General features: G+C 43.0%; 1 protein-coding gene across 1 annotated transcript in view; it reads right to left on the bottom strand.

Annotated features, from left to right (window-relative positions):
• Positions 1-466: 466 nt before the first annotated feature.
• Positions 467-16,373, bottom strand: part of LOC122810572 (ABC-type oligopeptide transporter ABCB9-like) — a 77,860-nt gene continuing 61,953 nt past the window's right edge. Inside the window, exons 7-8 of the mRNA XM_044082151.1 lie at positions 15,698-15,865; positions 467-706 (exon numbers count right to left, since the gene is read on the bottom strand). Coding sequence (XP_043938086.1) covers positions 467-706; positions 15,698-15,865 — 408 coding nt within the window. The remainder of the gene's footprint in view (positions 707-15,697; positions 15,866-16,373) is intronic.

Genomic DNA, 16,373 nt, shown 5'->3' with positions numbered 1-16,373 from the left:
GGCTTCACTTCGTTAGAATCCATCCTCAGATATGTGGCAAGTATGAATGTGCAATCAACATTCGTGGCCCAGAACTTGTATATCAATGTCTTAAGCTAAGGATTTCTACGGCTCTGAACTTATAAATAAGATGGCAAAACATATGTGTTAAAAAGTGTGCTGTTACTGCGACTGTTCACAAAATATTATGATTATGAACGCATAAAACTATTGACAAAATGATAAAATAAAAAGACACAAACTGATACACTTTCACATTCTGACACAGCATCAATATTCCCCTTTACAATATTCTACAAGAACTAAAGAACATATTAAGGGAACAGGAGGATGTGATGTATTTACAGATGGTATTTTTAGAGTTCTTTTAAGTATAACACTTCAGAGCCAAAATGTCTCTTAATGGACTCTGCGACACTTCACCAGCATTTTCTTCTTTTAAGCAAGTCAACTTTTGACTACATTGTTAAGACTCTTCATTCGACTCACACAGTTCTGTGTTTTCAGAATTCTTCTCATACCCTTGGAACTGCTTCTCCACTAGCTGAAAATACTTTCCTTTTTTCTCTAGCAGCTGTTCATGAGTTCCTTGTTCTACGATCTCTCCTTTGTCCACAACAATAATCTTGTTAGCCACTTTTACAGTGCTCAGGCAGTGGGCTATAACTAAGATATTCTTCTTCTGTTCACCATTGTAGAGAGCTTTCTGGACTTACAAAGAGATGAAAGGATGAACTGAAGGAACAGCAGTAAATGTATTTTAAAGAATTTCTAAAATGACTCCTGTAAGGTGCATCATGACAAAGCTATGTTTTTAATGCTCCAGCCAAACATCTGTATGGCTCTAGCTAAATAACTTTTCTACATCATAACTCCAACCATGTCCTGGTTTAAGCTGAGGGGGACCAACCTGTTCTTCTGTTGCTTATCACCCTCCCCATGAGGCTGCTGGGTGGACCCTATACCACTCTTCATGCATGCCTTTGCTCAGTCCAGTACTTCCTGAACATAATTAGTGGCATCTAAATGGGTTTATATATTCACATTCTTCAATTTCCCTTTGTTGTATATATTTTGAATTTTAAGGTTTTTTAGATTATTGCATAATATGCTTTTAGATGGGTAGTTTTATTCATTCAATATCTATATTACTGGGGGGCAGATTCATACATTTATAATACAGTGGGTATATGGTACACAGAATAAACAGTTGAGTTGTGGAAGGATGGGGGATGAGTAAATAACACAGAAACAATAGGTAGAATAAATAAGGATTGAAGCAATATTATTAAAAGGGCGGTCGCCAAGTTTTTATGCACAGAGCACTTAATACCACTGGAAATAAAATGAAATGTTCTGATGAAGTCTATTAGTGGGTAGATGAAAGCGCTTAACCCTGGTGTTGTAATAGGATTTTTGTTTTAAACCATTTATTTATTTTAATCAATAAATGGACGATTGAAACTTTTCGGTGCCAGTGCATATTTCCATGCGATTGCTGTGAACGGATTCTTGGTGCTACAATTTTCTTCTTTTGTTGGCTGTTCCAGACATGGTTTGTTCTTAAGAGACCTAGAGAGAGAGAGAGAGAGAGAGAGACAAGGGGGCTGGAGAGTGGGAAACCAGGACTGCAACAGTGAATACACTTGAACATCTACATTTATGGTAAGTGTACACAACTGTACTATGTTCTTCATGTTTCACTGTTGCAGTTATCACACCTGGGTTGATTCCCAAAGCTGAAGATGGGTGGAGGCAGTCAAGAAGATTTGGGGCTGGCTAGTATGCCCTGTAGGACTGCTGTTGCAAAACCTACCCTGGATTTGGAAAAGAGAGGCAAGTGGTAATGCTTGGTGAAGGTGTGAACAGAACTCCAGGTAGCAGCTTCCAGGATGTCCCTGGTAGGGACTCCCCTGAGGAATGCTTTAGAGGTAGAAGTTACCCTAGTGGATTGCGGTCTGACCCCCTGAGGGGTTGGTTTCCCATGGTGTTTGTAGCAGAAATGGATACAGTGTGCTATCCATTTGGAAATTGTTTGTTTTGAAATGGCCTTGCCCTCTGTCACTTCTGCAAAACTGACTAGTAACTGGTCAGATTTCCTGAAGGGCTTAGTCCTATCAAGGTAGAATATGAGCTGTCTGTGCACGTCTAAGGAGTGCAGGATCCTTTCCCCTTTATTTTGAGGATTAGGGAAGAAGGTTGGCAAATGGATAGATTGGTTGAGAGACACATTGGACACCACTTTAGGCATAAAGGAAGGGTTAGTCCTGAGGGAGACCCGTCAGCATGAAAAATAATGAAAGGTTCCACAGCCATAAGTGCTTGTAGCTCAGACACTCTTCTAGCTGAAGTGATGGCCAGAAGAAAAGCTGTTTTCCAAGAGAGGAATTTTAACTCTGTCGATGCTGCAGGCTCAAAGGGTAGCGTGAGCTTTTCCAGTACAAAATCAAGGTCCCAAGCAGGGGTGGGGGCTCCCCTTGGTGGCCGTAAGTTGTTTGTCCCTCTCAGGAACTGTTTGATGAGAGGGTGAGAGAAGAGAGGTGGCTCAGTGTTGTAATGAGCCGAGATGGCAGAGGCATGGACCTTAATGGAAGAGATAGATAGGCCTCTGTGGAGTAGATTTGCTAAGGTAGTCCAGGATTAGAAGTAAGGAGTGCAGTGCTGTGTCCTCCCCTTTTGAATGAATTCAGGAACAATACATTTTCCACTTATCAGCATAGGATTTCCTTGTACTGGGTCTTCTGGCTTCAAGAATGATGTCCAGCACCTGCTTGCTTAGGCTGGTCACTGGGGGGGAATTCAAGGAATAAGCCAGGCTGCAAGATTCATGGTTTGCAGTTGCGGATGCAATGATCTGTCCCTCCTGCTGAGCGAGGAGGGTTGGGATCTGGGGTAGGTGCCAGGTTGGCACCGGTGACAGGCTGCGCAGCAGTGGGTACCATTGCTGGCATGGCCAGTCCGGGGTAATCAGGATTGCCTTTGGTCTGTCCTGTCTTGTCTTGAGTAGTATTCTTGCGAGAAGAGGCAGAGGGGGAAATGCATAGATTGAGAGGTTTACCCATTTGAAGGAAAGGGCATCCCCTTTCCAGGCCCTATTGTGAGGTGTCCTGGTGCAGAATTTGCTGAGCTGGTGATTGTAGGGGGATGCAAAATGGTCCACCTTCGGTGTCCCCCATTTCTGAGTTAGAAGGCTGACAGTGCTGGGGTCTAATTGCCACTTGTGTGGGTCTAGGAGATTTCTGCTTAAGTTGTCTGCAAGAGAGTTTTGTTTGCCTGGCTAGAATTGAGCTTGCAGATGAATATTGGAAAGGACCAATGCTTCGAGGGGCAATGCCTACTGAATCGAGGCTGCACTTGCAAAACATCTTTGACTGTCTGCATAGGTTTTGATTTTTCTTCCATCTTTTTTAGAATCTCTTCTGCTTTAGTGTCAAACAGACTGTCCTTGTTCAAAGGAGCATCTAGTAATTATGATTTGACATGGTCTGGCAAGGTCTGCTCCTTAAGCCAAGCATGCCTTTTCAGTACAGAACCAGTGACTGCTGCCCTGCAAGATGCTTCTAGGGCATCAAAGCCACATTGCAAAGTATGCTTGCTGACTTGGCTTGCAGAATGCATAAGCTCTTGTAATTCTTTATTTTCTGCACAGTCTGTAAAGGTATATAATTTTTGCTTAATAAGTTCCATAATATGTTCCTGGTATTTCAGCATGTGAATCTGGCAATTCAATGCCCTAATGGCGAGAGTTGCAGAGGTGTATACTTTTTTACCCCATCTGTCTAAAGCTCGTGAATCCCTGTCTGAAGGGGTGGGATTCCTAGCTGCAGATGCTTTTATACCTCTAGGCCCCTGGGAAATGACCTCTGGATCAGCAGTAGGATTTTTGAAAAGAAATTTGTGAGAGTCAGGGACTCTGTAGTACCTGTCTGGTTGCCTTGGAGCAGGGTTAAAGTATCAGGAGTTAGACTAGATTCCATAAAGACATCATCCACAACATCAAGAACTAGAGGTATTGCTAAAGGTCTATGTTGTAGCAAATGTAAAAATTCTCTGAGTCTCTTTATGGACTGAGGATAATCTTGGCATTTCCAGTGGAAAGTCTCTCTTTAAGTATGTAGGGTTTCACCAAAAGAAAAATCCTCTGGAGGGGAAGCAGAGGGAATTGATTCCTCTGCATCTGAATCCTCATAAGCAGATAAAGGTATGTCTTCATATTCAGAAACCTCAGAGTCGTCGGACTCTTGGTCTGTTAAAGCTGCTGGGGACAGATCTCTTTTTCTCTTAGCAGGAGAAGGCTGGCTTCCCCTAATCAACATAATCAGGCCTTCTGCAATTTTAAGCATTTGATGTTGTAGCAAAGAAGCAGGTGCTTGAGTTTGGGTCGTCGGTTTTTTAGGCGTAGCTCGTCCTCTTGGCCTTAGAAACTCGGTAGTTTTAGACAGAACTGAAGATGCAAAAGAAGTTGTCGGTTTGTGTTGAATATCAGTAGTGCGAAGAACTTCCTCAGAAGCCGGTACCTGCACAGCTACTCCTGACCCATCCAAGGTAGAGACGTCCACAGGTTCCATAGTTGAAAAGGTTTGCGGCATACCGGACTCTGAACTAGTCTCAGAAGTGGCCTGCGAATCCATCAAAGCGGGCATCAAGGGTTGCAAAACATCTCACTGAGTACCGGCGAACTGGCAACTAGCTTAACGGAAGCGTCATCGGCAGTTCTGGACCTGTGCGGTCTGTCTCTGAGTTTATCCTTATATTTTTTCAGAAGATCGGTAGTTGGGTGGCTTACCGAAGCCATTTTGGAATATGGAGATTGGGAACGAAAGTATTTAGCAACAATAAGAGCCCAAAGATGAATAGTTTGGGCGTTAAATAAAGCACAAAATCAACAGCGAGGTACATCGTGGTATGGGCCTAAACAGGTGACGCAGTAAGAATGGAAATCCTGGTGTGGTATTTGCTTTCCACAGGCAAGACAATTGTTAACTTTTTCTGACATCGGTTAGAGCAAGAAGAAAGGTTCCCCAATGGGATACTTAGCTTTAGAAGACTTCAGTTTGATTCAATTTGGAAACAAAAACTCAGGTAGCGGCCGAGCCGGCACTTGTGCAAACTGCTTCTGCTTTGGGCTCCTCGGCAAGAAAGACTGATGTAATGGCATCGACTGCCTGTTTTTATACCACTGATGACCTGATGTCAGTCCTGAAGTGACAGCAACCGATGCAGAAATACTAAGTCTCTGGAATTCGGGCCGACTGAGGGCTACCTGCAGGCAGATAACCCAAGTGTGATGACTGCAACAGTGAAACATGAAGAACATCCAGGACTGAAACAATGAATACACTCAAACATCTCCATTTATGGTAAGTGTACACAACTGTGCTATGCTTTTCATGTTTCACTGTTGTAGTCATCACATTTGGGTGGATTACCAAAGTTGGGAAATGGGTGGAGGCAGTCATGGAAACTAGGGGCTGGCTAGGATGCCCTGCAAGACTGCAGAGGCAAACCCTGCCCTGGATTTGGAGAAGAGAGGCAGGTGGTAATGTTTGGTAAATGTGTGAACAGATGACCAGGTGGCAGCCTCCAGGATGTCCCTGGTGGGGACTCATCTGAGGAAAGCTGCAGAGGTGGAGGCTGCTCTGGTGGAGTGAGTCCTGACACCCTTGGGGGAGACTTTCCATGTTGTTTGTAGCAAAACTGGATGTGGTGTGCTATCCATTTGGAAATGGTTTGTTTGGAAATGGCTTTGCCTTCTGCCCCTGTAGCAAAGCTAACCAGCAATGGATCAGACTTTCCGAAGGATTTAGTCCTGTCTACATAGAATCTGAGCTGTCTGTGCACAGCTAGAGAGTGCAGGATCCTTTCCCCCTTGTTCTGGGGATTAGGAAAGAAGGTGGGCAAATTAATGGATTGGTTGAGAGCCACACTGGACACCACCTTGGGCATGAAGGATGGGTTAGTTCTGAGGGATACCCTGTCAGCATGGAAGGTGATGAAATGTTCCACAGACATGAGCGCTTGCAGCTCAGAGACACTTTTGGCTGAAGTGGTGGCCAGAAGGAAAGCTGTCTTCCAGGAGAGAAATTTTAGATCTGCATAAGAAGCTGGTTCGAAAGAGTGCCGGGTGAGTTTTTCCAACACAAAGTTAAGGTCCCAAGCTTGGGCTGGTGCTCTTCTGGGGGCCTCAGGTTGCTAGCCCCTATTAGGAACTGTTTGATCAAAGGGTGCGAGAAAAGGGGCTGCTCACTGGGGAAATGAGCAGAGATAGCAGAGGCATGAATTTTTATAGAGGAGAAAGAGAGGCCACTGTGTAGTAAGTCAGCTAAGTAATCCAGGATGAGAGGGTGGGAGGGCTGTGCTGTATTGGCTCCCTTAGCCTGAATCCAGGTGCAAAACCTTTTCCATATGTCAGCATAAGACTTTCTGGTGCTAGGGCGTCTGGCCTCATGTATAACATCTAAAACCTGTTTACTGAGGTTGGCAGATTAATCGGGGGTTAGGGAATAAGCCAAGTTGAGTGTCTGCAATTGGGGGTGCATGAATTCCCCTTCCCTCTGGCTCAGGAAGCTTAGAATCTGAGGAAGATGCCATGGTGGCAGTGGGACAGGCTGCGCAGCAAGGGGTACCAGTAGTGGTGGGGCCAGTCTGGCGCTATAACAATTGTCCTAGGTTTTTCCTCCTTTATTTTGAGCAGTGCCCTGGGGATGAGAGGTAGTGGAGGAAATGCATAGACCAATAGACTGACCCAGGAGAAGGACAGGGCATCCACTTTCCAAGCCATGCAGTGATACTTCCTGGTGCAGAATTTGCTGAGCTGATGGTTGGTGTGGGAGGCAAAGAGGTCAACCTTCAGGTGCCCCATTTCTGAGTTATTAGGGTGAAGGTTCTTCTGTTGAGCTGCCACTATTGTGGGTCCAGAAGATTTCTGCTTAATTGGTCTGCCAGAGAGTTGAGAGAACCTGGTAGGAATTGTGCTAACAGGTGCAGTTGCATGGCAGAGGCTGTGTGCCAAAGGGTCATGGCCAGCCTGCATAGAGGGTAGGAGTGAGTCCCTCCCTGCTTGTTGATATACCACATCACAGTGGTGTTCTCTGTTTTGATCAGGACAGCCCCTGGGGAGACAAAGGGCTTGAAAGCTATCAAGGCATGCTGGACAGCCATCATCTCTTTTTGGTTGATGTGCAGAGGGATTTGCTGTGGGCTTCATTGATCCTGTATGCACCTGCCATCCAGGTGTGCCTCCCAAGCATAGTCTGATGCATCTGTGGTGAGGGTCTGGGTGGTGGTGGCGTGGTTAAAAAGGCAGTCCCTTGTTGTGGGAGCATGCTGTTGCCCACCAAAGAAAATCTTTGCTGAGGCAAGGAATTATAGGTATAAGAGTCTCCAGGTCTTGAGAGTGTTGAAACCAAAGGCTTTTTAGGTACCATTGAAGATTCCTCATACGCAGTCTGGCATATTGAATGAGTAGTATGCAAGATGCCATGAACCCCAGAGCTTGCAGGATCTTCCTTGCAGATAATTGGGGTCTGACGGCTAGTTGAGAGAAGTAGGTTGTCAGGAAAATTTACTTTTCAGGTGTAAGGAATGCCATTTGGGATGCTGTGTCCAGGCTTGCTCCCAGGAATATAATCCTTTGGGTGGGCACCTGTTTGGATTTCTTTTTGCTGATTGTGTACCCTAGGGAGGTTAGTAGGGACTTGACAAAGGCCAGGTGCTTGAGCAGCTTTTCCTGGCTGTCTGCCTGAATAAGGCAGTCATCTAAGTATGGGTAAATCTTGATATTCCTTTGTCTGCAAAAGGCAATGACCAGAGCCAGACACTTTGTGAAAACTCTGGGAGCAGTAGATAAGCCAAAGGGAAGTGCAGAGAACTGAAAGTGCTGAGATCCTGCCCTGAAACGGAGATATTTCCTGCATGATTCCCTGATAGGGATGTGGAGGTAGGCCTCTTTTAGATCTAGGGTGGCTAGCCAAGCATCCTTGGACAGCATGGGTAGCAGCTGCTGGAGGGTGAGCATTTTGAATTTTGGGATCACCAGGAAGGTGTTTAGAATGGATAGCTCAAGGATGGGGTGCCAGGTGCCCTCTTTTCTGTGTACCAGAAAAAGTCTGGAGTAGAAACCTTGGCCCGTCTGTTCTGCAGGAACGTGCTGTACTGCCATCATAGAAAGCAGGGGAAAGGATTTGCTTTTCAGCCTCTGCCCACTGGTTTGGAGATAGATATGGGAACTCTTTTGGGGTTGGAAGGGTGTGGAAAGAAAATTTGTATCCCTGGGACACTATGTTGAGAACCCAGCGGTTGTTGGCAATGGTGGCCCAGGTGCCTGTGTGAAAGGAGAGTTTTCCTCCTAGGGGTAAGTGAAGGTGCACAGAGGGAGGGGGTGGGGGAGGTGAGTCATTGTGAGTTCTTACCATATGGGGGTGGTTTAGAACTCCCTGGTTTTGAAGTGGAGGTAGTCCACTGCTTAGATCTCTGCATTCCCTGTGGCTGCTGTCGGGGGGGGGGTCTGGTTCCCCGGGGCCTGGGCTGGACTGGCTTAGTAGGAGCAGGAAAGGACCAGTGCTTGGTAGGACAATGCCTGCTGAACCCGGCTGGCTGGACCTGTAAGAAATCCTTAACTGTCTGCATAGATTTTGCTTTTTCTTCCATCTTTTTTAAGACCTCTTCTGCCTTAGTGCCAAATAAGTTGTATTTGTGCAAGGGGGCATCCAAAAATTTAGATTTGACATGGTTTGGCAAGGACTGTTCCTTAAGCCATGCATGCCTTCTAATGACAGATCCAGTGACTGCACCCCTGCAGGAAGCTTCTAGGGCATCAAAACCACAGTGCAAGGTGTGTTTAGTTACTTGAGTTGCAGAATGCATTAACTCTTGTAACTCTCTAGATTCTGCACAAGCAGGAAAGGAAGACATTTTTTGTTTGGGGAGTTCCAGGGTATGTTGCTGAAATTTTAGCATATGGAACTGACAATTTAGTGCCCTGATAGTAAGAGTAGCTGAGGTGTATACTTTTTTACCCCATCTGTCTAGTGCTCAGGAATTCTTATCTGAGGGGGTGGGATTCTTAGCAGAGGTTGCTTTAATCCCTTTGGGCCCTTGAGAAATTACCTCGGGGACAGCAGTAGGATTTTTAAAAAGAAATTTGTATGAGTCAGGGACTTTATAGTACCCGGCTGGTTTTCTGGGTGCAGGAGGGAGGGTGTCGAGTTGGGCTGGATTCCAGGAAAACATCCTCCACAACATCCAGGACTGGGGGGATGGCCAAGAGTCTGTGCTGTGGAAGATCTAAGAATTCCCTGAGTCTCTTTTTAGACTGAGGGTAGCCCTGACTCTCCCATTGGAAATGCTCCCTTAAGGTATGAAGGGATTCCCCAAAGGAAAAATCCTCTGGGGGAGAGGCTGAAGGGATGGAATCCTCTGCATCAAAATCCTCATAAGTAGAGAGGGGTTGCATGTCTTCATATTCAGATGTATCAGCATCATCTGACTCTTGTTCAGACAAAACTACAGGGGACAAATCTCTTTTCCTTTTGGAGGGGGTAGCTTGGCTTCCCCTGATCAGCATGATAAGGTCTTCTGCCATTTTAAGCATTTGAGACTGAGGCAAAGAAGCAGGTGCCTGAGATTGGGTCGTCAGTTTCTTGGGTGTGGTTCATACCCTGGGCCTGAGAAACTTGGTAATTTTTGAAAGAACGGTAGTCGTGAAAGAAGACATCAGTTTGTGTCATGAATTGGTAGTGCAAAGGACTTCCTCTGAAGCCAGTGCATGCTCAGTGACTCCGGACCCATCCAAGTTAGAGACGACCACAGGGTATAGTCAAAGAAGAGTTTTTGCAGCATACCGGAATCAGAAAGGGTCTTGGTAGCGGCCTGCGAATCCATAGAAGTGGGCATCAGGGGCTGCGAAAGCACTTCACTGAGGACCGTAGAACTGATGACTAGCTTAACGGGAGCATTGTCGGTAGGTTTGGACCTGTGCAGTCTGTCTCTGTCTTTATCTTTACGTTTTTTTGGAAGATCTGCTGTCGGATGGCTTACCAAAGCCATATCGGAGTTTGAGGACTGTAAGCGAAAATAGCTACAATAAGGGTCAGACGACAGATAGTTCTGGCATTGAATAAAGCACAGAAGCAACAACAGGGCATGTCGTGGTCTGGGCCTAAACAAGTGATGCAGTAGGAATGAAAGTCTCAGTGTGGTATTTGCTTTCCATAGGAGAGACAATTGTTAACTTTTTCTGACATTGGTTAGTGCAAGAAAAAAGGATCCCCAATGGGGTACTTAGCTTTAGAAGGCTTCAACTTCAATTTGGTAGATGAAACTCAGGTAGCGGCCAAGCGGCACTCATGTGAACTGCTTCTGCTTTGGGCTCCATGACAAGAAAGATTGATGTAATGGCGTCGGCTGCCTTACTTTATATTACTGATGACCTGATGTCAGTCCTGATGTGACAGCAACCGATGCAGACTGGTATTTGGGCAGACTGAGGGCTATCCTGGCAGGGATAACCCAAATGTGATGACTGCAACAGTGAAACACGAAGAACATCATGCTGAAGGGATAGATTCCTGTCCCAGAGACTTCCCATACTCTGGAACAGACTACCCATTCACGTCAAGCAAAGCCCCTCATTAGCCCTCTTTAAGAGGAATCTAGACAGTTGGATGGAAAATAGGAAATTCACCCTGGGGATCACCTCTGTGGCTCTGCTCAACAGAGGCGTAGGAAAATAACCTTCTTGGGTGGTGAAAGCCAGGGAACCTTTTGGCTATGCTTATATAGGCCCCAGGGCCGATAGCCTAGTACCTACCTATGAACCTATGAGCTACTTGGCTAAAGTTCAACTCAGCAGTGACTGACATCATCACTAAAGAGCAAACAAAAAATAAAATATCAATAATCGAAAATCAGTCTTACATAATCCTGCTACATATATACATACATACATATTGCATAGTCTAATTGCAGGATTACTGTATCTTGGAGAAAAGTCATTGGACAGGGTGACTGAACAGATAATGCAATCTCTGGACAACACTTTAATGTGTCAGGCACACATGTCAAATTTTAGCCTGCTACCCACACGCAGCAGCTAAATTTGGGATTGCCCGGAAATGGAGACTCACATATAACCTATTCCCACTCTACTGTTGGGGAGATAAAAATCAGTATGGTACATTTTATGCCTTTTTATACAACTCCCTCCAAGAAAGCCAGTTAAAAATGGGCTTTGAGAACCATTTACAGAGGTAAATCACATCTGTGTTTAAACAGCACTACTGTAACTTACTTGAGCACATATAAATTCGAAAATTATTGGGCTTTAATAAGTTGAGAAAGACAAAACATCTTCTGTTAACATAATTTTCTTATTAAATAATATACTCTTGGTCACTTTAAATTAATATAACAGCATTCAAAATCTAGACTATCAACATGAAATGATAGTCTGACAAGTCTGTCTAGCCCTCATAGGGTTGTACAGTCCAGCATTTAAGATATTCCAGTTCCCAGCTTCATCATAAACTAGTTGGTCTGGCTCAGGCTGTTCTAAGCACCAGAGTACCAGGTGGCCCAACTCATGTGATTTCAAGCACGGTCATCATCATGACTCTCAAAGTAGAATTTGATAATGCATTGAATGGGTGTAGCCAAGTGTGCAGGTTCAAATTGTACAATACAATATAGAAGATTACAATTAATGTTTATTTACAAGTATTAAAAAATATAATCAAAGATTACAATTTATGTTTATTATTTAATGTTTATTGTTTAATATTCTTAAGAGTCTCTAAAAACCCACAACTGGTCCCCTACCAAATTGCTAACACTGGATGAAGCAGCCAACTACTTCAATAAAGTCTTTTTAGATATTCTAGACAGTCTTGCCCCCACACATACCAAAACAGTAAGAGTAAAGCCTAACCATAATAAGAGTAAGAGTAAAGAGTAAAGCGTAAGCATGCCCCATGGCTAACTAAACAAACTAAACAGTTACTTACCTCCATGGATAAAGCCTGGAAGGAATGGCATAGAAACAGAACCCACAACTTGAACTCAGATATAAACAACTCTGCAACAATGCCAAAAAGCAAGTCATCAATGTTAAAAAGCTATTTCTTCACTAAACTCACTACCCAACAAAATAACCCCAAATTGTTCGGGAACTCTCTTTCTTCTCTCCTAAATCCTGGTACTCAACACAACTCCTCCCCATCTCCTGACAAAGACCCACAAAAAATTGCCCAAGCCTTCAATTCTCATTTTATTGATACTATCCAAAAACTTGTTAATGATTTCTCTCTACAAACTAGCAAAAGTATAATCGGCAACATAAATGACAATACACTCTCTAATCACTCCCCCACATCAACTGCAATTCCAACAAAAACCCATCCACTCCTCTATTTATATTACAACCCGCACCCACCTCTCTAGTTCATTAACTGCTCTCAAAACTAAAACCATGCTCCCCCTCTCCCGATGGCCTTCTAGTTGAATACCTAAAACTTGTAGCAAACTCTATAGCACTTCCAATTAGCATTCTCATTAACCGATCAATCTCTGAATCATATGTCCCACAACTATGGAAAAACTCAATTATTACTTCCCTTCACAAAGGCAGTAACCCTAGTGATCTATCTAACTACTGGCCCATCTCCATACTTTCACCTCTATCTAAAATTTTAGAAAAGTGTATTCATTCTCAATTGCTAAAACATCTCACAGACAATAACCTACTCGCACCAACCTAACATGGTTTTCGGCTAGCACACAACACAACAACAGCTTTACTGTCATTTACCAACACTGTATACAAAGCTCTTGATGCAGGACTAACAGCAGTGATCCTACTAGAGCTATCAAAAGCTTTTGATACAGTGTCTCACTCAAAACTACTTTTACAGCTTGAGACCATAAACTACTTCCCACACACACTATCCTGGTTCCATAACTATCTACACAACAGAAAACAATATTAGATGGCAAAGTAAGCATTCCGATTACCTACTCAACAACACAGGCGTTCCTGAAGGGTCTGTTCTTGGGCCTTTGCTTTTTACCATATTTATTAATAATCTCCATAAAGCATCCCTGCAAAGTACACTCATTCAATACCCGGATGAGTCAACAATAATTACATCCTCTAACAACATGTCAGATCTCCTAAAGTTAACACAAAATGCAATTACTTCCATGGAATCCTGGCTTAACGAAGCTCAACTGCTACTTAATCCCAAAAAATCAAAGCTTTTACTCTTCACAACCAAACCTCTAACTCTAGACTTTAAAATATTCTCTCAAAACAATACAGAAATTGAAATTGTAAAAACAGTCAAACTACTTGGCATCACAATTGATGACAAACTATCCTTTGAGAATTATATACTCAGCTCAATCAAAAATACCCATTTTAAGCTTGGCAAACTCTATAGGCATAAACTCTATTTTGACAAGTCTACCAAGTTGAAACTAGCTAATAGTCTACTTCTACCCCCCTCCTCTATGGTTGCCCCATTTTCAATAACCTACACACATCTCTCCTGAACAAACTGCAGTCATGCCTTAGGCAACAATGAGAAATGCAGCATCTTTGATTCTGCAACAGCTTTAAAAGCTGCAATAGATGCTGTGTTCGCTCATAAGCACACACACACACACACACACACACACACACACACACACACACACAGACACACACACACACATGCACAAAATGTGTGACATTTTAAAATGCTTTACAGTTTTAACAACTGTTTTGGTTTTTCAGTGCTGCTCTGTGGTGGCCATTGTTTATATTGTAGTGTGAAACTATAGGCTAACAGTGCTGAATGGTGCTCAACAAGTTTTGCTACCTAGAAATGTGCTTGACAAAGTTGTCTTTTTCCCAAATTTGGAGCATAACTGTGACACTCAACAGTGTAAAATACATTACAGTAATATCAGACACTGTATGATGGCATCATGAGCATGCAAAATTGTCTGGAACCTTTTGTGAATAGATCTGAAATATACGATGTGTAATTGACATAACTTGCTGCTTGCACCTTTATAGAATGTTACAGGAAACATTGTATCAGTATGAAACTTTTGTAGTCTAAGCTCATCTCATAAAACATTTATGCTGCAAATAATCTCTCTATTCCATTTAGTGTTAGAATGGCCTTACATATTCCATGGTCTAGGTCTATACTTACATATTACTCCTAGTAAGAATAAGTGGAATCATACCATAGATAATTTGAGGGGACCCATGCACATGATAAAGCACTCTCTGTTCATTTGTAGTCAGGAAGTAGTCCAAGGGTAAATTTTCTGTTTCCCATTCATAAAGCCAAAATGCACCTGAATACGGACAGGGATGACCTATGTTTTATTTGCATGGGGAGTCTGTTCCAGAGCAGTTGTATCCTCTGTGAGACAAACCTGCCCTCCAAACAGTTTTGCTGATGCTGCAAAAGAGAATTACATCCCTATACAGAGTATTTTCAATGCCATTTGACTTGCTGATATACAGTAAATCCATCAGTATTGGGTTGGAGGATGTCTTGTGTGCTAGATACAGGTCAACTCTCAGCAGTCTTGTAGGATACTGAGTACAGTGATGGGGTTTTGAGTTGGTCCATGTAGTGCATATTCTTTAGGCCTTATATCCTTTTAGTAAAGTATCTCTGTGGGTGTTCCAGTGGTTGCATGTTTCTGTACAGACACATGCCAAAGGGGGCAATAAACTCAAGTGGCTGGCCTAATGAGGGCTAAGTAAAGAGGGACAATAACTTCTCTAGATCTGCAGACAATCCCTTGGTTTATAAGTGTGTAATATAGAAGGAATTTCTTAGAACAATGGACACGTTGGTTGAAAGTTAGATCACTGTCCACATAAGTTCTCAAATCCCAAACAAATAAGTCAGTTATTAGAGGTATATTGTCAATGTGGTAGTTCCCCACATAAATGACTTCCAAAAGGATACAAAAATGCACTTTTTGGCATTTTTAGTTTCAGTCCATAATTGTGGCCCCAGTTATTTATTTGGGAAAAAACTTCTTGCAGGCTGGCTAAATCATTTGGGGATTCAATGACTGCTCCTAGCTTACAGTCTTCTGCAAACTTAGTCAACCAGAGCCCTTTAGTTTTGGCTTTTATTTCAGAGAAGTAGATCCCAAACAGGAAGGGTTCCACTACATAATCCTAGGGGACTCCACTGGTGACTGGTTTCTTTGTGGAAATAATTTACCCTGTCCTGACTTCCTGCATCCTTTCTGCAAGCCAGCTGGCAATCCAGTAGGCGACATGGGTTTATTCCCAGTTTAATTAGCTTTTCTACTATGTCTGTGGTGGACTATGTCAAAAGCTTTCACCAGGTAGAGGTTTGCTTTGTATACTGTATCCTCCAGGTTGAGTAAGCATGACCTGCCCCTGACAAATCCAAACTTAGATGGATAAAATGAGGAAGTCCTGTTTGGATGAAAATGCTAAACTTACGTCTTTCATGTGACTGCAGTGCTTCAACAGTGTTTTGTTTTGAAATAAGTAAATAATACCAGAGAAACATCCTTGGCTAGTTTCATCACTTCAGGACCTCCTACTCCAGTATACACTAGATAAAGCAAAATCAGAAATAGAGTCTAAATACTTTTTCACTGTTGAAGTACTCCCTGTATCACAAGATACTGCATTATTTTGTAATTATAGTGCCTTTTTCCCACCTGTCTCATATCCGTCCTTCAGAGTAGAGGTAAAGGCATGTGCATTTGCTTGTTTTGCTGCAACAATGGCATCTTCAGAAGTCTTTTCTAATCCATAAGCAATGTTTTCCTCCACTGAACGAGCAAACAGCACTGGTTCCTGGCTCACAAGGACAACCTGGAAAAAAATGAAAAATCATCTAATTCCACTAATTTGTTGTCCGGCCAAATGACTCCTAGATCCAATAATGAAAAAATTAATTGTAAAATGAATTTTAAGTACCAACTTTTCTATTCCCTAAATGAAAGGGAAAGCTTGTCATTCCCACATAATAAACATCCAAACAAGTAGCCAACAATAAGGAATAAGTTACCTGCTCTAAGCAAAATGAACAAATCTGTCTGTACATGGCAAAGCAAAATAGCAACCTAACAGCAACCACATAATTGGAGCAGCTAAAGAAGATAGCAGTAGACGTGAATAGCTTTCCAGTTGCCAGAGGTATGGAACTGCCCATCACCTCACTGGAAAGTAAGAACATCTTTCATGATTTCCAAGTAATGGTTAATCTCACTCTACTTTTATAGAATGGGTAGTCTTGCAGCCTTCAAGTAAAACTCAAAGAACAATAATCCTCCCCCAGCAGCATAACTTATTGACTGACTCTCCACCAAAGAAATGCAGT

The sequence above is a fragment of the Protopterus annectens genome, chromosome 9.part0 (genome assembly GCF_019279795.1).
Source record: "Protopterus annectens isolate FY-2018-M chromosome 9.part0, PAN1.0, whole genome shotgun sequence".
NCBI classification, from domain to species: Eukaryota; Metazoa; Chordata; order Ceratodontiformes; family Protopteridae; genus Protopterus; species Protopterus annectens.
Note: the sequence above shows the minus strand (reverse complement) of the source record. Positions and strands in the feature narration are given on the sequence as shown.